The sequence below is a fragment of the Didymosphaeria variabile genome (genome assembly GCF_027946475.1).
Source record: "Didymosphaeria variabile strain IMI 356815 chromosome Unknown scaffold_3, whole genome shotgun sequence".
In the NCBI taxonomy this organism is placed as follows: Eukaryota; Fungi; Ascomycota; class Dothideomycetes; order Pleosporales; family Didymosphaeriaceae; genus Didymosphaeria; species Didymosphaeria variabile.
Genome location: NW_026611622.1, coordinates 4,611,537 through 4,636,834, shown reverse-complemented (window position 1 = coordinate 4,636,834; position 25,298 = coordinate 4,611,537). Strand labels below are relative to the sequence as shown.

At 51.4% G+C, this 25,298-nt stretch overlaps 4 protein-coding genes across 4 annotated transcripts; 3 read left to right on the top strand and 1 right to left on the bottom strand.

Moving 5' to 3' along the window:
• Positions 1-85: 85 nt before the first annotated feature.
• Positions 86-5,565, top strand: RRP5 (rRNA biogenesis protein rrp5; the record flags this gene model as incomplete). Its single annotated transcript, XM_056213654.1, has 3 exons — positions 86-529; positions 576-4,997; positions 5,056-5,565. The coding sequence occupies 3 exons, from the start codon at positions 86-88 to the stop codon at positions 5,563-5,565; spliced, it is 5,376 nt and encodes a 1,791-aa protein (XP_056073962.1).
• A 787-nt stretch (positions 5,566-6,352) lies between these two features.
• Positions 6,353-7,099, top strand: N0V89_004872 (uncharacterized protein; the record flags this gene model as incomplete). Its single annotated transcript, XM_056213653.1, has 1 exon — positions 6,353-7,099. One exon carries the CDS (start codon positions 6,353-6,355, stop codon positions 7,097-7,099), a length of 747 nt encoding a protein of 248 aa, XP_056073961.1.
• A 7,898-nt stretch (positions 7,100-14,997) lies between these two features.
• Positions 14,998-16,449, bottom strand: N0V89_004871 (uncharacterized protein; the record flags this gene model as incomplete). The annotated part of the gene is made up of 2 exons (XM_056213652.1): positions 14,998-16,404; positions 16,441-16,449. The coding sequence occupies 2 exons, from the start codon at positions 16,447-16,449 to the stop codon at positions 14,998-15,000; spliced, it is 1,416 nt and encodes a 471-aa protein (XP_056073960.1).
• A 4,328-nt stretch (positions 16,450-20,777) lies between these two features.
• Positions 20,778-22,130, top strand: N0V89_004870 (uncharacterized protein; the record flags this gene model as incomplete). Its single annotated transcript, XM_056213651.1, has 1 exon — positions 20,778-22,130. One exon carries the CDS (start codon positions 20,778-20,780, stop codon positions 22,128-22,130), a length of 1,353 nt encoding a protein of 450 aa, XP_056073959.1.
• Positions 22,131-25,298: the final 3,168 nt, after the last annotated feature.

Here is a 25,298-nt window from a genome sequence, read left to right as displayed (position 1 = left end):
CTCGCCGCCCCGCTCTTTTTTCAGAGACGAAAGTTCGACCCGGCAAAAAGTTCGAGGTGCCTCTATACACACGCGACCACCCGCAATGGGCGCGATAAAACGAAAAGCAGACCAGGGGAGCACCCCCGCGAAGAAGGAGAGGAGCGCCCCGCAAGACCGATCTGTGAAGCGCCAGCGCAAATCCGACGCCGCAGAGAACCCGCCGCCCGCCAAAGCGAAGCCTGAAATCTCAACGCAGAAAAGCATTTTCAAGGACGAAGAAAAGTCGTTCCCGCGAGGAGGAGCTAGCGTTCTGACGCCTCTGGAGCACAAGCAAATTCAGATCAGGGCGAACCAGGATGTTCTTTTCGAGCAAGCCGGAACTAAGAAGCGTGGCGGAGACGATGGTTTGAGTGACGAGGGCTCCGACATGGGCGGGGGTGAGGACGCGCCGACAAAATCCAAGAAGCGGAAATCGAAGAAGAACAAGACTGCGCTTGGCGAGGAGGAGCAAGTTCAGAAGATCAAGGCTGAGGGCTTGACCTTCAAGGTGCGCCCTAATGGAGCAGTCGCATGATGGTTGCTAATGAGTGCAGAATCTTGCAATTGGAACACTTGTGCTAGGACAGATCATTGATGTTACCGCACAAGACATCGCGCTCGCCCTTCCCAACGGCCTCGTGGGATACGTACCCATCACTGCAATATCCGACAAGCTCAATGAGAGAATAGAAAAGCTGCTCAAAGAGAACGAGGAACTAGAGGACGTGGAAGACGACGAGGATGACTTTGAAGATGTCGACCTGAGGACTATGTTCACTGTTGGACAGTACCTGCGAGCATGCGTGACTTCACTTTCCGAAGACGCGGCCCCTGGCGAGTTTACCGGGAAGCGCAAGCTAGAGCTGTCCATTCATCCCAAGGCTGTGAACCGAGGCCTTGTCAAGTCGAACGTGGTGGAGAACCTCATGCTTCAAGTCTCTGTCATCAGCAATGAAGACCATGGGCTGGTCATGGACTTGGGTCTAGACGAACAGAATCTGAAGGGTTTCTTGGGAAAGAAAGAGTTGGGTGCGTCTATCGATCATGCGAAGGTCCAGGAAGGTGCCGTGTTCCTGTGCCTGGTCTCTGGCGTCAACCCCGATGGCAGGATCGTAAAGCTCCTAGCAGATCAAAATCAAGCAGGAAACCTGAAGAAGGGGCATACGCTGACGGATGCGCCCACCATCGATGTTTTCCTTCCCGGAACCGCCGTCGAGCTACTCATCACTGAGCTATCGCCAAACACCATCATTGGCAAGGTGCTGGGGCTTGTTGAAGCAACCGCGGATACCATCCACTCTGGCGCCGCAGAGAAAGCGACGGATCTTACCGAGAAGTACAACGCTGGAATGAAGGTCAAAGCCAGGATCATCTCCGTGACGGAAGAGGATGACGTGAAGAAACTTGGAGTTTCGCTCGTAGATCATGTCTTGGCTCTGTCAACTCGTATGTCCGGAAAAGCAAAAGAAAGGAAGAGCCCTCTGGATGTCGTCCCGCTATCGTCCATTGTTGAGGAAGCAAAGGTCACGAAGGTTGTGCCGATGCTTGGAGTTTTCTTCAACATTGGTCCCCGTGATGTTGCTGGTTTCGCCCCTCTGAACAGACTTGCAGATGAAAGAGTCGAGATGCCAATGGAGGGCTCCGGTCCTTTTCAATTGGCATCTACGCACAAGGCTCGTGTCATCGGCTTCAGCGCTTTTGATGGTATGTACCGACTGTCTCTCGAAGAGAAAGTGATTTCACAGCCTTTCCTTCGCATTGACGAGATCAAGGTTGGGCAGGTGGTCAAGGGCAAGGTCCAGAAGCTGTTCGCGGACAGAGACGGATCCACTGCCCTCCTTGTGCACCTAGCAGAAGGTATTAATGCAGCCGTTTCGGAGATTCACTTGGCCGACACCCACCTTCAACATCCTGAGCGGAAGTTCCGCGAGAATGCGCCAATCACCGCGAGAGTGTTGTACGTGGATGTGCAGAAGCATCAGGTGCGGTTGACGCTGAAGAAGTCTCTTGTCAATTCCGATGTGAAGCCATGGTCAGACTACTCCCAGCTTTCTGTTGGTGCTACCGGTCCTGGAACATTAGTCAATGTCAAACCTGCCGGGGCGCTGGTCCATTTTTACGGTAGCCTGAGAGCCTGGCTTCCTGCGGCTGAGATGAGCGAGGCCTACATCCAAGATGCGACGCGACATTTCACCAGGGGACAGGTGGTCAACGTTCGCGTCATATCCATCAAGCCAGAAGAGAACCGAATATTAGTTTCATGCAAGGATCCTGCAGCTGTGAACGCGGACAAAGAAACGAAGTTCAACGAGCTGGCAATTGGCGACATTGTCAAGGGCACAGTGGAAGAGAAGGGAGCAGACTCCATTATCGTTGACCTTGAAGGCGGCGTCAAAGGCACGCTCAGGATCGGTCATCTCACGGATGGCTCTGAGAAGAAAGACCAAGCGACGATGGCACGCGTTCGTGTTGGAGGACCACTCGACGATCTGATTGTCCTCCAAAAGCACCGCAAGTCGAGGACTGTTATTCTGTCCAACAAGCCAAGCCTCCGCAAAGATGCGCAAGCACAGAAACTTATCACCAAGATTGAAGATATCAAAGCTGGCGCTACCGTGCATGGCTTTGTTCGTGCCATTGACCCTGATAAAGTGTTCGTGGAATTTGCCAATGGTGTCAGCGGTCCTATCTTTAAGTCATCACTTTTGGAAGACATGCTCTCGAAACCAATTTTCGGTCTGCGAAAGGACCAGTCCATCACAGCCCGTGTCAGTCACGTTGATATGGACAAGAAGCGGCTCTGGCTCTCTTTAAAGCCAGCAGAATCAGTTGAACCGAAGAAACAGCTGGCTTCGTCGGCTATAGTTGCGGTCAATCCTGTGGATGAGAACATCAAGTCGACTGCTGACATCGAGTTTGGCACCAAGCTTGCTGTACGTGTTCGCTCGCCGAAGCCGACTCAGATCAATGTCAGGATTGCCGATAATGTTGATGGCCGCATACATATTTCGGAGCTCTTCAGCAGCTGGGATGAAATTATTGACAAAAAACACCCTCATCTGCAATTCCAGACTGGACAAACCCTTCAAGTCACCACGGTCGGTATGCACGACGCAAAGAACTACCGCTTCCTTCCCATCAGTCATCGTCAAGGCAAGAACAGCATTTACGAGCTCACGACGAAGAACGACATCAAAGGCGAGGATGACTTGTTAACGCTCGAGAAGATCCAAAAGGGAGATTCCTTTGTCGCGTTTGTGAACAACCACAATGATCGATCCGTCTGGGTCAATGTTTCCGCTACTATCCGTGGACGCATTGATTTCTTTGAGCTCACAGAAGATCTCAATTTGCTGGGAGATGTCGAGGAGAACTTCCCCGTTGGTTCAGCGCTTCGAGTGCGGGTCAAGGATATTGACGTCGGCAAGAACCGCTTGGACTTCACCGCTGTGTCCAGTGACTCTGTTAAGTCACTTACATTAAAAGACTTGAAGGCTGGGTTGATACTACCTGCTCGTGTGACGAAGCTTCACGAATCACATATCGTCGTCCAGATCAACGAGAACGTCGCCGGACCAATCTTCCTGGAGCAACTAGCCGACGACTACGACCAGGCTAAGCCTTCCGAGTTCAAAGTAGGTGACGTTATTCGTGTCTGCGTCACCCATGTGGATCCTGCAAACAAGAAGATTAGCCTATCTGCGCGACCATCGAAGGTCCTCAGTTCCTCGTTGCCTGTCAAAGACCCGGAAATTAAGTCCAGGAATGATCTCAATGTCGGCCAAATCGTTCGAGGCTTCATTAAGAGAGTCGACGAGAAGGCCATCTACGTTCGCCTGGGTCCCAATGTTGACGCTATGGTCTCGGTAGGACATCTCAGTGACCAGTATGTCAAGAATTGGCGAGAAAAGTTCCAAGTGGATCAAATGGTCAGAGGAAAGATCACGGCAAACGACGACCAGCAAAGGAATCCGCTCATGAGCTTGAAGAAGTCGGTCATCGAGGGCGACTATGTTGCACCTCTCAACTTCCAGGACATCAAGAAAGGCCAAATCGTCACTGCAACCGTACGACATGTTGCAGACTACGGTGTTTTCCTCGTTATCGACAAGTCGCGGAACGTCAGTGGGCTGTGCCACGTCTCCAAGATGGCTGATAAGGGTATAGAGAAGGGCAAAGTCAAGGATCTTTACAAGGAGGGCGACGCCGTGAAAGCCAAGGTCTTGACGGTCAACCCTACACAGAGAAAGGTCACATTCAGTTTGAAATACTCTGATGTTGCGGGCAAGAGGGACAATGAGGACGAGGATATGGAAGATGCCTCCGATGTTTCTGCTGAGGAACTTGGGTCAGCGGATGAAGAGGATGATGATGACGAGGACGAGGATATGCGAAGTGTCAAGAGCGTTGAGGAGGATGAGGTGGATGATGTTGATATGGAAGCCGATTCCGATGACGATGATGAATATACCATAGCCAAGCCTGCTACAGGCTTGAGCACCACTGGCTTCGACTGGACCGGCGCCACGCTTGATCTCGACGACCAAAAGGCAGCTTCTGACGATGAGTCCGAAGACGGCGCATCAAAGAAGAAGAGGAGGCACAAGAAAGCAACCATCAAAGAGGACCGCACTGGCGACCTCGACGCTTTTGGGCCCCAATCCGTAGCCGACTACGAGCGTCTCCTCCTCGGACAGCCCAACAACGCGGAACTCTGGGTCCGTTACATGGTCTTCCAACGCGAGCTCAATGAGATCGAAAAGGCACGGCAGATCGCTCGTCGCGCCCTCGCCACCATGAACCAACGCGAAGAAAAAGAGAGACTGGACGTATGGACCGCACTTCTCCATCTCGAGAACGACTTCAGCAGCGACGACCTCATCGACGAGACGTTCAAGGAGGCTTGCCAGAACAACGACTCGCGCGAAGTCCACGAGCGCATGATCAAGATCTACATCTCATCCGGAAAACTCGACGTAAGTCTCATCCACTCCATCCATTCTTTTGGTAATTCCCATACTAACGAACGAACAGAAAGCAGACAACCTCTACCAGTCTATGATGAAGAACAAGTCCTTCACGCCCGACCCCGCCTTTTGGCTCTCCTACGCTACCTTCCTCTTCTCAACACTCAAACCCTCATCTCCGACCCGGGCACGCGCTCTCCTCTCTCGCGCCACCCAGAGCGTCCCCTCTTCCCAGCACCGCTACCTTACGCAGAAGTTCGCAGCGCTGGAATTCAAGCATGGTGACCCCGAGCGCGGTCGCACTATCTTCGAGGGCCTCGTCACCACGTGGCCGAAGAAGTGGGATATCTGGGATGTGTATGCCGCGCTAGAACTTAGCCACGGTGGCGAGGAGAATGTCAGGGATATTTTCGAGCGCATGAGCAAGGCGGATATGAAGAAGAGGCGCGCGGATACGGTTTTCAAGCGATGGAGGGAGTGGGAGGTCTCAAAGGGTGGGGATGCTAAGAGGGTAGATAAGGCGGAGAGGGAGTGGATTGAGAAGAAGGCGGAGAAGGATGAGAAGGATGAGGAGTAGATACCTAGTGCATGTGTGCATGCTGTGCAGTAGCATTTATGGGCGTTAGTGTAGGAAAATATCGATGAACATTTTTGACTCGCAATCGCATTGTCTGCTTGGTGATGCTATTCGTAATGAATGTCACGTTTAACCATCCAACAGATGATACGGCTTCGGGTTATTTGCTCTCGGCAGTGGTGCATTCGCACGTGCCTGGCCTTGCTCTTATGAAGCAGGTATAATTATGGGCGTGATGCAGGTTTCTACCTTGAGCTCTTCATGGGGGCTAAGATTGCAGTGCAATATGTAATGTAATTCTTTGTGCATGAATTGGCAAGGCTACGTACTTGGCTCGTTGATGTGATAGGCAAGTTGCTGATAGAGGCCTCACGCTTGCCTTCGTAGGCTAAGCTTGCGATGCATCGAGGCGGCACAGTTGAAGTCACCCATTTCGTGTGCACAAGGTAGCAATAAGTACGACACCTGGCTTTGATCGCAAGAGATGCGTAGTTACGATAATGACGTGATGACCTCAGCTTAGCATTCTTTCGAAGAAGAAGCTTTACATAGGATGGAAAGCCTTTGAACCCGTTTCCCGTCATGTGGATGTTTCGATCATGCATGTCGTGGGACAAAGAAAAGGCATATCCCGGACCCACTTAACACACCGTTGTGTAACACAACATCGGAGAACCCCTGCTCATGAAGAACAAAAGCAAACATATACATTCTCCTTATCTATGGCGCTTGGTCGACACTCTCCAGCCGTGAACAGCCTTGCTCATGCTCAAAATCTAATCCACCGATGGCCACCACGCACTCTCCTCGACCCATCGCCCTCATCACCGGCGCAAACCGCGGCATCGGCCTCGAGCTCGCCCGCACCCTCGCCCGCGACCACAACTTCCACGTCATCCTCGGCTCTCGCACGCTCTCCTCCGGCGCCTCAGCCGTCTCGCAGCTCCAATCCGAAGGTCTCTCCGTCGAAGGCATACCCATCGATCTATCCTCGGACAAATCCATCATCTCAGCCTCGCAAGCTCTATCTAGAACGCACGATAGGCTAGACGTCCTCGTCAACAATGCCGGTATTTACGAAGCGCTCTCTGGCTTTCCGGAGCTGGGAGATCTAAGGGAGAAGTATCATTCTACGTTCGAAACGAACGTGTTTGGAAGCGCAGTCGTGACGGAAGCTTTTCTCCCGCTTCTTGAGAAAGCGCCAGTGCCACGTATTGTCTTTGTCTCGTCCGTCCTGGGGTCTATATCCGACCGGTTGAATCCCGAAGCGAAATTTGCAGCATGGGAGGGCTATGTGTATTGCGCGAGTAAGGCTGCGCTGAACATGGTGGCTGCGACGTATGTCAAAAGGTTTGGAGCGAAGGGGTGGAAGATCAACGTTGCGTGTCCGGGGAGCGTGAGTACGGGGCTGAATGGGTATCAGGGGGCGAAGTCAACGGTGGAGGCGGTGCCTAATCTGGTGAGGCTATGTTTGCTGGGAGAGGAAGGGTGGACGGGGACGTTTACAGATGAGGAAGGGGGTATTGGGTGGTGAGCGGAGGGTTGAGATCAGTGGGATGCATGCAATAGATGCAGGATTTAATCGATTAGATCGTCTCAGCGCAATGTTATGAGTGTAAATTATCCGAACGCCCCAAAATTATTCTTTATCTAATATGTACGAAGGAGTTAGCGCCTACAGCGAAACAAAATGAGCATTGCGGACTGTCAAAAATATCGCAAAAAAGCCATTTCACCCGCAGGCCCCGGCTCAAAGTGTTTTGATTCGGCCTCGAACCGGTGCACTGTCAACGAGTACTGACGTAGTGGTTTCACCCAACTACGCCAGGCTCTCTATGTGTCGGTCGAAGGTGAAAATACCTCGACTTGACACGTATATATAGGTAATTAGATATAAAGGAAAGATACCTGCAGATTATATACTTATTGGAGAGTGGAGGTTTGGCCGCCAAAAACAGATGTGTGGTGAACGAGCGAACGAGTGAAGGCAGCTCGTTGCCTGACAACAGTGAAGGTGAGGCAGGAGCTACTTAGCAATTTTGAACCTATCGCCCTCACCACAGGCGCGAACCGCGGCATCGGCCTTGAGCTCGCCCGTACCCTCACCCGCGACCACGAATTCCATATCTAATTTCCGTTAAAGAAGGCTCATCCCGAGATCTGGATTATCGCAAACACGATGGACTATTGCTGCGAATATACAACGGTCAGGTCTCCACTTTACAACATTTATACTGATCTCATCAAATACTGGGCAATCTACTCCTCACGCGTGATTATAAGATTCAAATCCCTCGAGTGCATCAGTACTTAATGGTAGGAATCTAAAAGTGTGGCGATATTCCCCGCAAATGGCTTCAAGCTTTCTTCTTCAACCTGCGTCTTTGTACAAAGGGTCATGGCAACGTTAAGAACTATGCTCTGGTTCGCCGGTCTGACGTCAAATCAGAGCATTCTTGGGCGTCCTTGTTCTGCAGATGTCGCTATGCACATTCTAGATTCTTCGTTATAGGGTGTTCTTCTATGTTAAGGTTTATGGGTGACTGTTGCTTTGTTTTTTTTCTTTTCCAAACATATACTGAGGCTTCGAAAACGCATTTGTCGCTAAGCGAAGCTCGCTCAGGGTGGCTGTACATAGGGCTTTGAACCGGTCCAGGTCCAAGGGTCAGAAGACGCATGTCATATCCTACAAGGGCAGGATAGGTCTATCCATTTCGACTTCCATTCTGGCGACCAGAAACTGTCGGATCGTCACAAGCTGTCCTTGGGCACGGTATAACAGAGAGAAAGACATGTATTGAAGCTGAAGCATTGCAAGCCTAACTAGGTATTACCAGTAGCGCGGCTGGGCTTGCCGTAACACGATAAGCCTGTGATTGGCTACCAATGAAACGAAGTCAATGCCAGGGTGACCAAGTAATGTTGGAATGTGGGACAGCTGAGAACTTGTCTGGATCAGCCCCGACGGGTCTGGGTCCGGAGACAAAAAGTATAAGAATGTGGCGTAATGTGGGCCCGATGCGAGCAGCGCGCGCGAAAAATGTCCCATTCCAGACGATTGATGCTGATAATGATAAGGTGGACGGAGGTGGCCCCTATGTGAACTGCCAAACTCTCCCAGCCCGTTGCCTAATAATCACACAGCTGGCAGTTGGTAGAAGCAAGTTATTTCTTCCATGTGATGCCAGCAGATCTTGACTTGTAACGCAGAGGTCTGTCTGTAGGGTCGTGTCCCTGACACCATGTTCTCGCAAACGCCGTGAAGTGTCAGCCATGACCCGGGGGATCGAGTGACTAATAACGGATACCATAATGCCTAACAGCCTTGCTTGAGATGAATCGGGAAGAACTTTACTTGGCGACATTCATGTTGAGAAAAGCCCAGTTTCTAGTCAGCGCTTTGTCTTGTGCTCCCTCAACTGCAAGTATCCGATCGATATGGTACTAGGTACTAACGTGGCGCGTTAGTATGTCTATGTAGCCCTGCAGATGTCTGGAAGCTTTGTACAGGCTTCATATTATTGAAGCTGCTCGATATCATTCTAGTCTTTGTGAGTTTATCTGCCGGGAGGCCTTGACAGTAATAACATGCGCAACAGGACTTCAAGATCAAGAACACAATAAATTGTTAGTGGTTCGATTCATGGCTTCGAGGGTCTGTACACACATTCTCCTGCGAAGCTCCTAGGTTCGATCGAGGCGCAGTGAATGAAAAGGTTCAAGGCTGTTCAGTAATAGCAAAGGCACAAAGCAATTGTGAGTTCAGGTATCTCGTCGCCTGGTCTGCTGGGCTGCAAAAACATCCACACAGGTCCAGACGAAAGGTTATGACATTACTTCTACGTATAATTGGACGTTGTAAGTGGTCACTTCTGTCCGGCCAGGCTGACGAACTAGGGTACCGTTAGGGTAAAAACTGGAAAGATAATGAGAAACCCGGGGTAAAAGACAGATTGTCATGCGATAGACTAGGTGAAGATACACAAGGCAATCTGACGTTAAAGCGGAGCAGAACTGGATTATATCTCCGACCTGCTATCAGCAGGAAGACCCATCGACGGTACATGGTGGGAGAGGGGGATCAAGAGGTAGAGCGTTGGGCATATTGTCCACCGATGCAAAAACTATGCCAGATGGTGTCGAGGCGGGTGGTGTTGAGGCTTCTGGTGCTGAGGCGAGTAGTGTTGAGGTGAGTAGTGTTGAGGCGAGTGGTGTTGAGGAGAGTGGTGTTGAGGAGAGTGGTGTTGAGGCAATCGGTGCTGAGGCAATCGGTGCTGAGGCAATCGGTGCTGATGCGAGTGGTGTTGAGGAGAGTGGTGTTAAGGCAGGTGGTGTTGTGGCGAGTGGTAACCAGGCGAGGGGTGACCAGCCAAGTGGTGACCAACCAAGTGGTGACCAACCAAGTGGTGACCAACACCAAATAACAGGAAAACTGCCTTCACATTTGCTCGGTATAAATAAATCTCCTACATTGAAAGTGTTAGCAGTGATAAGTATGATAATTATCTATTCTTGTTCCAGAAAGCCCACACTTTGACATGCTGCGGCATCGATAGCAGTGGATGTTCAGTAGTTGTAGACCAAAAATATTACGTCCAGTGATGCTGGCGAGTATTTACCCGACACTGCATTGAAAGAAGTTTCAAAGGACTTCCTCTGCAATATCGTTCACATATCAACCTTGAAAGAAACGCGACTTGTCAAGTGAAGCTCTAACACATACCAGTCGATGCAGTAAAAGTAGATGGAGAGCCTGTAGTGATGTGCAGGAGGCTGAAGAACAGTGCTGGGGCAGAAAAGGTTGTGAAGAACATTTTCGGTTCAGGTGTGTGCAGATGGAATGATTGATTTAGTCAGAGCTGAGAGTCCGCCTACAGATAGATATATGCTTTTGTATGCCTTGATGCCGTGACGCCCTGGCACCTCATCTGAATCATGTGGACACTTGTAAAGCTAGACTGCTGACAGAATGTTACCTAGACACAAGTGGGGTGTCACAAGGCAAATAACCCCATTCTGGTCTTTTTATCGTTCCTTGGCATACAGGGTGGAATGAGATCCTACCGGTGAGCTATGATGTATATATATAACATAGCTGAAGTGAATCCGGAATGTTATTCTAACACGCTTCGGGAATTGCCGAACGCAAATTTATATATACTGATTTCTCTTGGCCCCGGGGAGGAATGAAATCAGCCACGAGCCGCAATAGAAGAACGTCCCACGATTTCACTATCCAGAAAGCACGAATGACGAGATCTGTAAAGGTCTTTCTCTTATCATCCGACTTTTTTCGATCTGATATTTACGCTCATCACTTAATCAAATTATTCGGGAAGCATGTCTGCTTTACGACCTCTCGTCTTTTCGCCTGCCGAGCGTTTTGATGGTAACGATGGAAACTGGAGCACATTCATCATACGCGTCGGCACTCCGGAACAATACTTTCGTGTCCTCCCATCTCCCAGAATTGGAGAAATGATGATTCCAAATTGGGAAGGATGTGAACAAAGAAAAGGTAATCGGGAGAATTGTGCTGACCTGCGTGGTGTTATCAATTCGAGTTATAGTTCCGGATTTCAATCCAACGCATCCAGAACGTGGAATCCAGTGGGAAGATACGGAACCTTCATAGGATCTAGGTGGGGTTATCATACTGGCGTAGGCTATGGCCGCGAAACTGTTGGTCTGATGGTCCAAAATTCGGGAGGTCCGACACTAGACGACCAGGTTGTCGGCCTCGTGGACAAGTATCCATACTTTACTGGTTTCTTTGGGCTGAGGCGAGAAGCGTTCAATTTTACGGACTACTCTACTCCGCATCCTTCTTACATCACAGCGCTCAAAACCAGTGGTCAAATACCGAGCCTCTCTTTTGGCTACACGGCTGGAGCATTCTACAGTGAGTCACTTGTTGATTACATGAGTCTTCTTATTAACCGCCCAAGAAAATGCATTTGCTAGCCTCACGTTGGGTGGCTATGACGAAAGTCGGTTTCAGCCCACTGACAAAATCACTTGTCCCTTCGGTGGTGATGAAGAGCAACCGATGAGCCTTTACTTGCAGAGTATCATGGTGAATAATGCATTGAATGGCACAACTAGCATTCTCCGAGACGAAATCTACGTAAGCCTTGATTTTACGCTACCATATCTCTGGCTTCCAATTGAGGCGTGCGATCGCATTGCAGCACTCTTCCAGCTTCGATACGACGACACAAGTCGCTTCTATCTAGCAGAGGAGGGTTTTGATAACGAGCTTATGGAGAAGAACGCTGAATTCACATTCGAACTTGGCTGTTCTTCAGACTCAGCAGAAGCCGTATCCATCGTTATCCCGTATATAGCTTTCAACCATGCTCTTTCATGGCCTCTTTATAACGGTACAACGAACAGCACGACGAACAGCACGACGAGATACTTTCCAATGAGACGAGCAAATGATACGCAATATACATTAGGAAGAGCTTTCATGCAAGAAGCCTACGTAATTGTTGATTACGAACGATACAACTTCTCTATACACCAAGCATCACATTCGAACCCGCACGAGCAGAAGCTGGTTGTAATCCGGGCCACGGACGACCAAAGAAAGGCCAAAAGCCATGGCATCGGTCGAGCCACAATTGTGACAGTCACTGTAGGAAGCATACTCGGCTTAGCCATCTTACTTGTGCTGGTTGTCCTTTTTTGTCGACGGAGACGCCGATCACATGAAAGAAGTTGCTTTAACACCGGAAAAACACACACAGCGATTGAGCTTTCGGGAAAAGCCGATGTTCACTCCCAGCTTATGAGCGCTGAGATTTCGGAGATTCGAGGATTACCTATACAAGAGTTGCTTCACATTAGTCGCGTAGAGGAGCTCTCGGATAATGCTTTCGAGCTTCCTGACATCAGACCTGTCTCGGATGGCCATAGAGCAAAGAATGGTGATGAGGAATTTGGAGAGAAGATGGTGGCAACCACCGAAAAATGATAGTGTGGTAGCAAGGACAGGGCTGCTTTCACCAGCGGTCAGATGACTACCATCCTGATAGGAAGGAGGAGCCCCGGGTGACCAAGAATTGTTCGAGGATGTTTCAACCCGAGCTCCGCCAGAGCTCCCTATGTGTCGCTCGAAGGTGCGAAAATTTAGACTTGACATGTATGTATGTATAGGTTAAAAAGTTCAGAAGGGAAAAGAGACACTGTTGTTTGTGTAATTTCTCGAGATTGGGGGTGCTCTTTGGCCAAGGTGACGCAGTGTGGCGTAGATCAAAATTGCGTAGCGAAAGAAGTGTGTGCGTGAGTTATTTGACGAGTGAAGGCAGCTCGTTCCATGGCAACAGTGAAGGTGAGGCAGGAGCTACTTAGCAAGTTGACAAACTTCTCACAAAGCCAGGATCCTCCCATAGCGAGATGTTTCGGTAGTTCACTCGGCGGGTGACACTAGGAACTGGTACAGCACCAGGAAACGTTTCAAGCCCGAGAGCTCGTCAGCAGCTTCGATCTTCACTAACAGCTTGACGCTCACAACAAGTATCCCCTTCCAGCACGCCACAATGCACGAATTGAAAAAGGCCAACAGCTCCAGGCGTACGGGTGGGTGAAAGTATACGTAGGCGTGCTCATTCGGAGCGAGAAGTTTGCATGCTATGCCTTTCCGAGCGAGCCAGAAAGCTGTGATGCTCCTTTCCTAACAGATCGAAGCCAGAAAAACAAGTTATGCACCGCAGCGAGAAAGGATCGCAGAACAGTGTATGCTCCACAAGACGTAGTTACACTATCTCTCCCGAACCACGGTAAGGAGTCCCAACACATTCAACACTCACATATAGGTTCGCAACCCTGAAAGAACATGTTCCCACTTCCTCTTCCTCATATGATACGCTCGCTACAATGTCTCTCTCTTTCGGGGATCACCTTTCCACCTACCTCTCCACCGCACTGCTCGCTATGGCCGCTGTCGTCTCGCGCTTCGAAGCCGAGACGCTACACATCCCACCTCCCCTGCGCTTCTTCACGGAAGGAGCCGAACCCAACGAACTACAGCTGCAGGCTTTTCTAATTGTTGCAGCGCTGTGGAACTCGTTTTTGGCTTCCCCCTTTCTTAATGGGATACTGGACCGCGATACGCCGTATGCGAGGCCGCAGACATGGCGCGGATTCTGGATGCGATATGGACGGCTGTTTCTGCAATCCTTGGTTGTTTTCTGGGCATGGGAAATCTTCGTAAGAGCCATGGGCGGCAAGAGAGAGGGGAAAAACTGACTTGATGGCAGAGCCGGAATTACCTTCGCCATTGCTATGCGTCACCCTTCCTCGCTCAAGCGATGTCGTCCGGCAGCGGTAGCAATAATAAAAACCGCTCGATGCCCGCCTCCTCTCTTCGCCTTCACCTTGATGAACAGGAAGCTTTCGACAACATGTTACTCAATCTCGTTTTCTATCTTTTCTTCCTGATGACGGTGCAGCTGTCCCCACAAGTTTCACGATTGGCTCACTTCCTTCTGGGGTACCCCCTAGTAGGGCGCAGGACATTGCACTACCGTCTGCGTTTTGTGGTCTCCTATTCGCTCATCTGGTATGTTATCGTCTCGCCCGCGATCTTTCTGCATGAGTTGTCCATTGGCCGAACCCTTCTTTCTTGAAGGTTCAGGGAGCATCCCCTGGCAGCAGCATACTTTTTGGAACACGCTTCACGCTTAGCTGAGAGGCTGAGGCACTCACGATGGCTCAGTGGCTGGGTACAGTTAGCTGATGTCTAACGGTTGACCGATCTTTAGCACTGGCTCAAATCGTATTGCATTACCTCGGGTTGAGCCGCTTTTTCTTCTTCATTGCTTCATCGCCCGAGTGGTGTTGGGCGAGGAAGAAGTCCGGAGCTGTTGGTGGTTCTTGGACAACGGAGCATCATCGACGGTACGGTCTCCAATGCCCAAGATCTCTCCATCCCTCTCTCTCCTGTCTTTCTCACTCGCCACTCTCTCACCCCTCACCCTCTTCCCTGTCACCTTCTCTCAGTTCACCAAACGCGCCATACGCTCAAGCATACCCATCCTCCCGAATACGCTTGCGCACTCGCGCCCGCGGAACGCCGCAAAAGGCGAGATGTTTACGGCGTAGGCGGAGTGGTAGCAGTCCAAGGTCAGGCTGAAAGAGGTGACATTCAAGGTATACAGCGGTGTATGCGAGGGCGGATATACCTAGATACACACTGCGTTTCCTCATAGAGTCCAAGGACCAGGTAATCCTTTACATAACGGCGATGTCGGCGTGTACGGTAGATGCTTGCAACCTCCTAATCTGTTGTCCTCGTGGTGGACTTGAAGTCCTGGGGAGACGATGTTGAATGGTGCTAACGTATATATTAAGTGGGTGGCTTGGGTAAGCGAGTGGTTTACAATGTATAATACTAACATTCGCTCTCAAGGACAGTATCACCGGCGATTACACGAGGTCAGCCCCTCTCAGAATCTCATCCGCCGCCCGCTCGCCAGAGCGTATCGCTCCGTTCATATAGCCAGGCCAATAATCCGAAGCCTCCGTTCCCGCCCAATGAATCCCTCCATCAGCCTTCTTCAGAGCCGTACCATAGCGCTGGAAGGTCCCCACTCCAGCCAGCGCAGTAGGGCCACCGCCCGAGTATTTCTCTTTATCCCATCGGAAGATGGCCCACTCCTCAACATCGGCAGCCTGCTGCCCGAAGTAATGCATGTAGTCTTTCCCGACCAGCTCTTGAATTTCGGCCTCGGTGGCGTTGTCTAGAGCTTTCATCCGATCAGCTTGTATGAAGCCTAATATTGCGCCGTATGAGGCTGCATCGTCAGAATCATCGTAAGTAGCCCGAACTGCGCCTACTGTGTCGATGACCTGGCCCGTGAATCCAGTCTCACGCCAGAATGGAGATGTGTAGATTGCGTTCGCCTTCCCGATAGAGCCCATGAACATGCGCCGCATGAGCTGGGCGCGTTTTGCAGACACAGGAGGCGAGTATGTGATGCGTCCAGCAAGTGGCGGTGACATGGCTACGATGACTTGGCTGGCTGTAACTGACTTTCTGGAACCCTTGATCAAGTATTTGCCTGAAGCCTGCCTTGAGATTGATTGGACTGTATTGTTGAAGAGGATCCCGTCCCTGCCAAGTTTGTCCGCAAGACCATTGGGAAGGAGGCCAGTACCACCCTCGATGCGGCTTTCTTGCCCACCTCCGTTGACTGATATGAGTCTTTCGAAAGTACCGAGGGTAGTCTCGTTGCCGGCTCCAGCAATGTAGGCCAATGCATACAAATAGGAGAGTTGGTCGGATTCTGCTGACCATATTGTCTCGACGGCTAAGTCGAACACGTCTCTTCCATCATTGGTTGTAACGATGCTGTGAGCCGCATCTCTGAGGGTCACCGAGTCCAAGCGAGTAGCGTTTGGGTGATTCCAGGGATGCTCAACATCGATCGTTGCAGCAAGCGAATCGAGCTCAAAGATAAGCGTACCAATCTCGGTAGTAGTCACCTCATCCAAAGGAGGAACAGTGCTTGCACTGGGAAATTCTACTCTTCGATCACCGAAGTACGCAAGGTTGGTTCCAGAATTGTATTCTTTGAATATTGCGAGGCCCAGTTCTGATGCCAGGGCAAGCACGTTATCTTGGGTAGGACCAACGAAAGCAGCGCCTAGCTCCGTCACGCCTCCATTCTTGAGCTTTCGGTTTAAGACACGGCCTCCGACGCGGTCTCTGGCTTCGAAAATGGTGACGGTCTTTCCGGCGTCAAGTAGTTTTCTTGCAGCGGAAAGGCCGGATAGACCCGCCCCTACCACTGCAACGTCGACTTCCAGTGGATTAGGGTTGCCGAGTGACAGCTGTAAGAAGAGGATGTGGACCAGGAACTGACTTACGTGTGGCATGCTGATGATTTGCAGATGGGTCTTTACTGGGAGGTTTTGGAAGAACCATCAGGGCGTAAAGAACGGCCGTGAACTTGTTATGCATCTCTCACAGATCGGAACAGTGCATCTTGCCTGCAGGGGTAGATGATTACTCAACAGTCTTCAGACTCTTAGCGTGTTGCTGTGGTGTAAGATTGGGCTTTCCAAATACCAATCAGATCTGGCTTAGTCATGATCGGTCGTGAATGGTCTGTTGGCGTATTGGTCCGTTGCTGAGCGAAAAAGACTTTAGTGGGCATTTTTTGTAGGAGCTGGACAAGAATTAATATATCGTGCAGCTCCAGAAGAAAAGAACGGCACCCAAAGGCCTGCAAGCTTGGCCAATCCCACGTCTGCGTGGCGGGAAGCGTAATCAGCCAAGGCCGAAAACGATGCTAGGCACATACATGGCGTTCACGATGTTCGTGTTTGTGTGGTCGCACACGGGTGCAGCCTGCGTTGAACATGAGGTGAATTCTCATATTCGTCTGATGCTCGTGCGTTCTTGTTTTTGCGCTCTGTTATCCATGCTGTATTACTTTGAGAATTTAATTCAGCCGTTCTTAGAAGTAGATTGATAAGATCGTTCGTTTTGACTAAGATACCGAGACCTTCTGTGTTGGCTACAAGTTTATGTATCATGTATACATCAGGCCGGCTTACCGGCAAACATTTCCAACGGCACGTCGAGTCAGTTGGAAGTCGGCATGGCAGAAACAAGCGGCATCTCGATGTGTATTCCTCATCAAGCTTGACACTAAAAATCCGATGTCAATGACGTAAGCCCGGTCCCTCGTCGAAAATAGCACTTGCAGTGTCAGAAAGCTTGCGCTACAAACCTAGAACATATCTATCCTACGTCGAGTGTGTCAATGATGGGCATTGTGCAACAGCGCTGCGGCTCAGCCTTTGACGACCTTCTCGCCCGCGCTAGGAAATGCAGTGTAGAACTGCTACTACTGGTCTACGCGTATGGGAAAAGATGGAAGATGTATGAAAATGCAAGTAAGGTCGGCGATGCAGGGGTTAACTGCGCTCCCAGTGCTATTGAGCAGCTACATTGCCTACCCCAGTTCTATCCTACCTAGATAGGCATCACCACTCAAGAGAACACCAACAAGTCTCATCAAAACAATTCCCATGACCTTTCCCTAACAGCAATTCATCAAAGTGCCGAAAGAGAAATACTGGCTTGCCATAGTAAACATTGAAGTTTTTCCAAGCACTTTGAGTATTGGCGAATCAGGTTGCAAGTCCTGCTTAGCGAATCACGGCTCGTCATCACGTCATCACACACCGCAAAGACGATAAGATGCACATATTCTAACATGACAGCGAATCCCAAGCAAGGTGTGTGCGAGCGTATGTGTCTTCTGGCGACGTATACACGTAGCTCATTCTTGTGAGAGACAGATCTGTACCCAAGCACGAGAAACGCAAACGCTGAGGCTCGTCAGATTCGGTCCGCTAGTCTCCTCAGGATGAGCATCATCGCCGGATAGAGATGATACTATACCAAGCAAAATTGCTGGTGGGGGCTGGATGAGTGGAACACTGACTTTTCACTGCAATCTTTAGCCCGAACGAGTAGGTGCCTTGCGCGAGCTTGTCAGCACTGGTATCAACAAACACCGTTACGCATCGCATCCACACTACTAAGAAAAGATATATGGACGAATTATGTCAGCTAGCAGCTCGGCATAGCAAGATTTCTTCGTGTTTACACGTAGCCTCCTAAAGCACACCAGACATATTCATCTCATCTCTACACAAGCATCCATATTAGGAAGGCTGACGGCAAGGCTGCCATATACCACCCCAGCTAGCCTCGACCTCCCCGTCCGCGCTAAAGATTGCAGTGAAATTTTCAAGAGATCAGATGCGCGGTTGAAGCACCATCGCAAACACCACCCACAGTTGAAATATTAATAACTTGACTCAGAAGTACCATGCAAACACCACCCACAGTTGAAATACCAAAACTTTTACCTCATGACCTCAAGATCTCAAAATCCAAGTACCCTCTACTCCTGTAACGTGACTAAGATGCATTAGCTATGGTCGATTGACCAAGAAGCGGATGCTTGGTACGGTATATATGACAGGACTATCAGCCACATGAACGTACAGGTGAGTTGAACATGAATCCAGTTTCTTGGAACATCGTATACTCCAGTCATTCCGTGGTATCGCCGTAGAAGTAGGCGTGGACACGGACGTAGTACACATTGTGAAAGCATCTCACATACATACGACATGGTAACCTGCAAAACGCTCGCTACAAAGTCTTGCGTCCTGGTTGTGCAGCCTCAAAGCACTACTGGCTATTCTTGTCTTACTATGAGTAGGCGTCTTGACAGGGCTGAGGGGGTAGGTAGGCTGTTGTGTAGTACCATGCTAGCCAACTACAACCAAGTGACGACCTCCTTGTCCGGGCTACAGATTGCAGTGTAGCAGAGACTCGCATAATGTACGTGATGATAGGGCCATGAATTAACCTCGCTTCATTGTGATGTGAAGTGGCTGAAAGCACGCTGGATGGCGGGAAGCCAAAGCCGCTCTCAAGCGACGCGACAGAGGCGGAAAAGAGAAGGTCGACGCGCCGCTATTTACGCTCTAAGCAGGTCCTTACGCTATGCTTCGGCAAACAATACACGAAATTGCTGAATGCGACCGCTCTCAGGTCACCACTGAAAGTTGCTAGCAAGCGTTGCCTGGAGATGAGATGAGGCTCTACTGTGATGGCAATTGTGACGTGCGAATTGTCGGTTGTACACAGCATCCTACATAATCTATGTATGTACACTAGTGAATACCGCCGCGGCAGAATACCCAAGATAGGTCGCCCAAGATAAAGGGGCGCTAGGCACCCTTCAAGCAGGTAATCTCATGTACATAGACTATACACTTTGCGAAGAATAGTCACCCCTCGAGCGGTGAGTCAAGACGGAAAATTTTCTCGCAAGCGAAATGAAATGTGTGGGAGAAAGTGCGTGGCTGCTGCTGTGCGATGTGCCAGTGTCGGTGTAGGCGTGCATATCTCTGGCGAAGAGTGTGCGGACACGTGGTGACGTCGTTCGGGTGGGACGGCCAGTGGGGAGCGCGTCCGAGGCCTCTCAGATGCGCGCTTTTGTGTACTTCCAGTAATGAAGTGGCTATGAGTGCATATTATTTTTTTTTCCACTTTTGTGCCCTCGGCTAGGGGCGGTTGCACGCACAGATGGGACAATTACACAATGGCATCCAGCAGCCCGAAGGGTGCAAGCGCACTGCGGGGTAATGCAGGACAGGCGCGAGATTGCGGTGGTGGTGGTGTGGAGCTGCACGAAAGCGGTGCATGCATCGAGTGCGATAAGCTTCTTCGATCTCGTAGGTGGGACTTTGACCCACGATGCAGCGACATGTGGTCATGATTAGAGCGTTCCGTGGCAGTCCGAGAAGTGTAGGCTATCGATTCTTGGGGTCGCTGTTGGCCGCCAAAAGAAAGCTCGCGAGGATTCGGTTACTAACGGACGATAGCGGATTAGTTGGCCGTGGGGGAGTGACTTGTTCAGCCCTGCACGCTGAATCGCGACGGCCGGCGGGTAGCCAATCGGCACAGACGCCAGATCGCGGCCGTTTGGGTCAGACGGGGGTTTCCGTGAATAGCAGGCGGCCAAGGGGGCAGCGCAACGTGGACGTTTCGCAGCCAGGAGGCCCCCGAAACTCGCGCTTCAGCTGGTGGCCGAGCCTCAGCTGCCGTGTCACGGCGCACACTCAGGTTGGTCGTGTGTCTTGGCCGGCCGGCCACGCGACTGTGCTTTTGCTCGCATCCTTTATCAGCGGAACACTCCCGAGCTGCCCTGAAGTCATCGCCCTTATCGCCGCCTCCCCCGGAACTCACCTACACCCCGACATCCCCAGCTTTGCCATCTCAGCCTCACCCATGCTTCCTCTTCACCTTCGCTGCTGAAATTTTCTGTATATTCAAGCAACATTGCTCAGGCACGGCGGGTCTCGGCAAGCGTGCACCTGCAGCTCCATGTTAACGCGACACTGTCCCTTAGGCTCGTCGTCCAATCCCGCCCTAGCAATAACGTAACAGGTTCGGCCTGGTAATCCACAAACGTCACGCCGCCCTCCTGGGCCCGACCCTGGCCAGCCCGATCGACTGTCCGTCAAAAAGGCATCCAACCTGCGCCATGATGGTGCCAAGGTCCTACCCTTTTCTCCTCCAGTCGCCGCCGACACCGCAACGACAAAGGGAGAAGATGGGAGCGCGATCACCGCCCACAAGATCCACATACTCTAGATCTATGCGCGTCAAAATGGTAGAAATGAAGGAGGAGCGCACACATAGTCCGGAACCACCTCGAGTGCCCTCTCAAGCACCCATGCATTCGAAGCCGGTCGTGATCCCGCCTCGCACGCCCGCAAGAACGGGCACTGCGACCGCGACCCAGTCCGTGAAAGTCAGAGGCCACAACGGAGGGAGGCCACAGCACGCGTCCAAGAGACACAACCCCGATGCTATTCCACCAGCCGTTGCAGCGCTGCTGGCTGTTACGGCAATCCCCAAGATGCCCCCGCGCCGCCGCAAAGGGTCCGCCATGGACAGGAGGATATCCATGGACCAGCTCATCCAGGAGTGGAAGCAAGACGAGTCGGAGCTTCCGGCTTCAATAGTGGGTTCACCGTTGGATCTGCTCCTGGGACGCGTCGATGAGTCGGAGGAGGAATATGGCAGCCTGGCGAGCGAGGAGCAAGAGAAGGACTTTGCACAGTCGGTAACAGATCGATCCATTTCAAGCGACTCTCTATACACAATACCACCGTCTCTGGATACCAACGCGCCGTCTTTTACTTCACATTGGGATGAGCTGAGCACCCCGGATTCATATCAGAGATCACTGCCGGACCGCCGCGGGAAGGTCGTGTCCTCACCACCAACCGAGGACTGCGTCCTGGATCATCCACTGCTACATTTCACATCTGAGGATTGTGAAGATATTGCGAACTACGACCTCCCAGATGTGGTCACCCCGTCGCCTCCCTCCTCGGAGAGGTTCAGGTCGTTCAAGTCCAATCTCACTGCGTCACTGCAAGCACTCAAGTCCGCGGCCAAGTCATTTTCCAACTTCACAGCACCAAGCGTTCCGCCAGACGATCTACTTACAAGATCATTACTATCACCAAAATTCACCAGCGAGATGCGCCCGAAACACATCCAAGGACTACCCTCTCCAGAACTACGTCGCTATCTCAACCCGCCATCTGCACCCGTCTCGCCCACCGAATTATCAATGCAGCTCTACGACGCCCTCGCCATGAACGTAGACGAAGACCCCTCCGCGCCCATGATCCAAATGCAAACGTACGAACGACGTAACCGCTCACGCGGCCGGCGAAAAACCTCCGACCCCTTCACCGAAGCCGGCCGCGCGCAGTCCGAACCCCCGGCCGTCCGCCAGCGCGAACCCAGAGAAAACAGCGACTTCCTCCGCGTCATCGTCCTCGAGATGAACATGCGGCGCGTCGGCAAGCTCGACGCAAAAGCCGTGGGCAAGGCGCGCATCTGGCTGCCGCCTAGGAAATCTGGCGCTAGACAAGCACCTTCCGTTCAGAGCGCCGCGAGCCGTGTGCCGGATAGATGGAACGCGGTTCTTGCGGAGGAGGTGTAGGCAGGGTGCGGTTGGGCACACATGCAGATGCAGGTTCGACGCGCCGAAGCGAGAGCAGGAATTCCGCGAAGATGTCACAGTGCATTCCCTGCACGTTGGAACGTGGGAAAGCGTCAACGTCACCTAGCGTGCTGTCCTGTCCCTGAGGGCGATCACGCGTCGCATGGGATTACCGGACAAGGTTTCTGGCACAGCTGGCACAGCTGGCACGGCGAATCACAGGCGCGCTGTTAAAATTCTCCCTATTTGGATTAGGTCATGTCGGCCGGGATGATGATCGGCCACGCACACTGCAGCTTCTGGAGATGCGAGGCCTTCGGCGGGCGAGCGGCGACATCGCAACGACGACCTTCGCGCACACCGGTGCCAGCCACCGCCGCAGCGATGATAGACCTCAGCCACGCGAGAGATGCGCATTCCGATCAGCCCAGCCACACCGTCGAAAAATATCGCATGCCGAACGCGCCTCGTTCCTGCATCGCGCAGGCCGGTGCGACGGGTAGCCCCGGCGGCGTTCTTCGTTCGCTTCGGCCGACCGACCGACCGCGTACCCACAAGGCGACACGCAATCGCATCGAGTAAACGCGCGCGCCGCGCCGGCGGGGATTAACTTCCTGACGCGACGTCCAATCGCTCGGGTGGGGTTCCGATCGGAAATTACGCAGTACGCAGGGTTCTAGAAGGTGGATCAGATGGGTAGGGAGGGGAGGTGAAAAGAAGGAAGGTGGATACGAGGGAATTTTGGGCTGAAAGAGAGGGAGTGTGGGCTGGCTTCGTGGGCGAGGCTGGACTGGACTGGACGGGAACCGGTCAAGAGGGACCCGGTCGGTGAAGAGGGGGTTTTCATCGGCGAGAGAGTGTCGGTCAAGCGCTGATCGGTGTTTTGCGTCGCGCACGATCGATGATTTTTTCTTTCTTTCGTTTGTTTGTTTGTTTTGCTTTGCTTTGCTTTGTCGATTTAGAGCGCGCTGCATGGGAGGAGTCATACATGCATACCCATACCGTACCATACACATTGGCGCATTCTACCCTTTTTAACGTTTTAGCGAGCAAGCGCCGCACAGCATGTTAGATTTTGGGATACGCATTTCTGGAGTCGGTCGGTGTCTGGACACTGGAGGCATATATGGTACGCGCATAGGAGTACCGCTTTTACTTGATTGAAGGAGATGGTAGGAGGTATGCGCTCAACGCGCGGGTATGTACACGGAATCGTGTAGCTGGTCTAATTACGTTGCTACTTGCTTGTGCGTGCCGTCTTCATTTTTCCATTAAGTTGAGCATACGCGTGAATATTCGGCCGCGCGTGGTGTGCAATGGTGAGTTGTTGGTTGGAACATTAGCTTTACGTTTGATGTCTTAGGGGGGTGACGGTGTGGGGTGGAGAGGGGAGACTTGTGCTGTGGTGGTGGTGGGTTGGTTATCCTAATGGAGTTTGCTCATTGGAGTCCTGACATAAGGTAAGTTAAGGACCTCCTCGTCCGGGCTAAAGAAAGCAGTGAAGGGTAGTTGCTGCAGTAGTTCCATCAGCACGACAACAGGTGGCTGTGGCCGTAGCCAATAAACAGCATGATCACGTTGCCCTGCGAAGTCGCACCAGTGCTGCCTGGCGGAGTGTATTTCCGTGCCCTACTGGCTTCTTTACCTGCCTCCTGTTCAGTGTATGCACCTTATTTTGTCGGCTCAGTCTCGTGGTTAGATGTCTCGTAGCAGATAGTGAGTCTCTACACGCGGCAGAAGTGCGATACCATGATTCTTACTTCGGACGAGGGACACGCTTCCTTGACATAGATGCTCACAGCTATAACACGCAGCTGGATGGTACAGCACGCGTCCCATATGTAACTTCAACAGGCCGACCGTATTCTTCACGTTACGAACTCACAATATACTAGAACACTGTCTCCACGCCCAAAGGGAGTATGCACATGGCAAGAGCAGTGGCATGGAGTTCGCACTCCACCAAGCCTTGCTGCGCTTCCCGGTGTAGCTAGCGCACCTGCACCATTGTTGTCCACAGCCTGAGGCTCATCCGCGCATACTTTGATACCGCACACTGAAAATCGAGCGTGAACACACCATGTCCCAGTAGCGGTCAATTTTTTTGAATAGTTTAGAGGGAAGGGCACATTAAGTGATGCTTAGATGTTGATGGATCTTTGAAGACGCGTGTGTACATAACCTATACAGATTCTATGATTTTGACACTGCTTTCTTTAGCGCGGACGAGGAGGTCATGCGTAAGCAATCAGTAGCCTGACACGTGCCTAGCTGCGCTTTCCCACTGTAGTCACCACACGGGTAAAATAACCCGCGCATAGGTACTTTGGCATCACGCACCAAAAACGTTGACCGTGAACACGCTATGTTCCTGTAGCGATTACATCTTTTTAATGTCTTAGAAGGAAGAGTACATTAAGTGATGCCTAGATGTTAATAGATCTTTGAAGACGCGTGTGGAAATAATAATCATAGATTTTGTGATTTTGACACTGCTTTCTTTAGCGCGGACGAGCAGGTCGGCTGCCTGGCCGTCAGCCTCGTGTAGGACTTGTGTCTGTGGAGGGATGGGATGAGATGACAACGGTAACTGTGCTTTACAAAGCTATACGTAGACCTGGCGATTGTAGCAAACGGTTCGATTTGTATAGACTATGACATTATCTGTCTACCATATGAGTTACTGCTGCGCTTGCTAATGTGATTGCCACCCTTGTGCTGCACCTCTCTAGATCTGTCTAGTCTGCATGTACTTCAACGACGATAGCGCGAAATGACTGCCATGCTCTACTCATACCTGTGCTTCTATTTAAATAATGTTCTAGGCGCGCCTTTGAACCAACGCTGATTATTAGTCGCATTGTTGGTAAAAGGTGCCAACACAGTAGTATACTCCACTCGGATCATGAATATGAGATGAAGAAGTTTCTGGATGGTGTTTGCGATAATGTTTCAAGCGAACATTTCACTGCAATCTTTGGCGCGGACGGGGAGGTCGGAGTCGTTGGTAGTGGCTTGGCTGGGATGGGAATGATTGGATATGGGTGATCCATCAATTTTCTTCACTGCAATCTTTAGCCCAGGCGAAGAGGTCTCGGACGAGGAGGTGGGGGTGGTGGCTTGGTTGTGATTGGATGCTTGAAAAAGTACGTACTGAGGGGGAGGCGC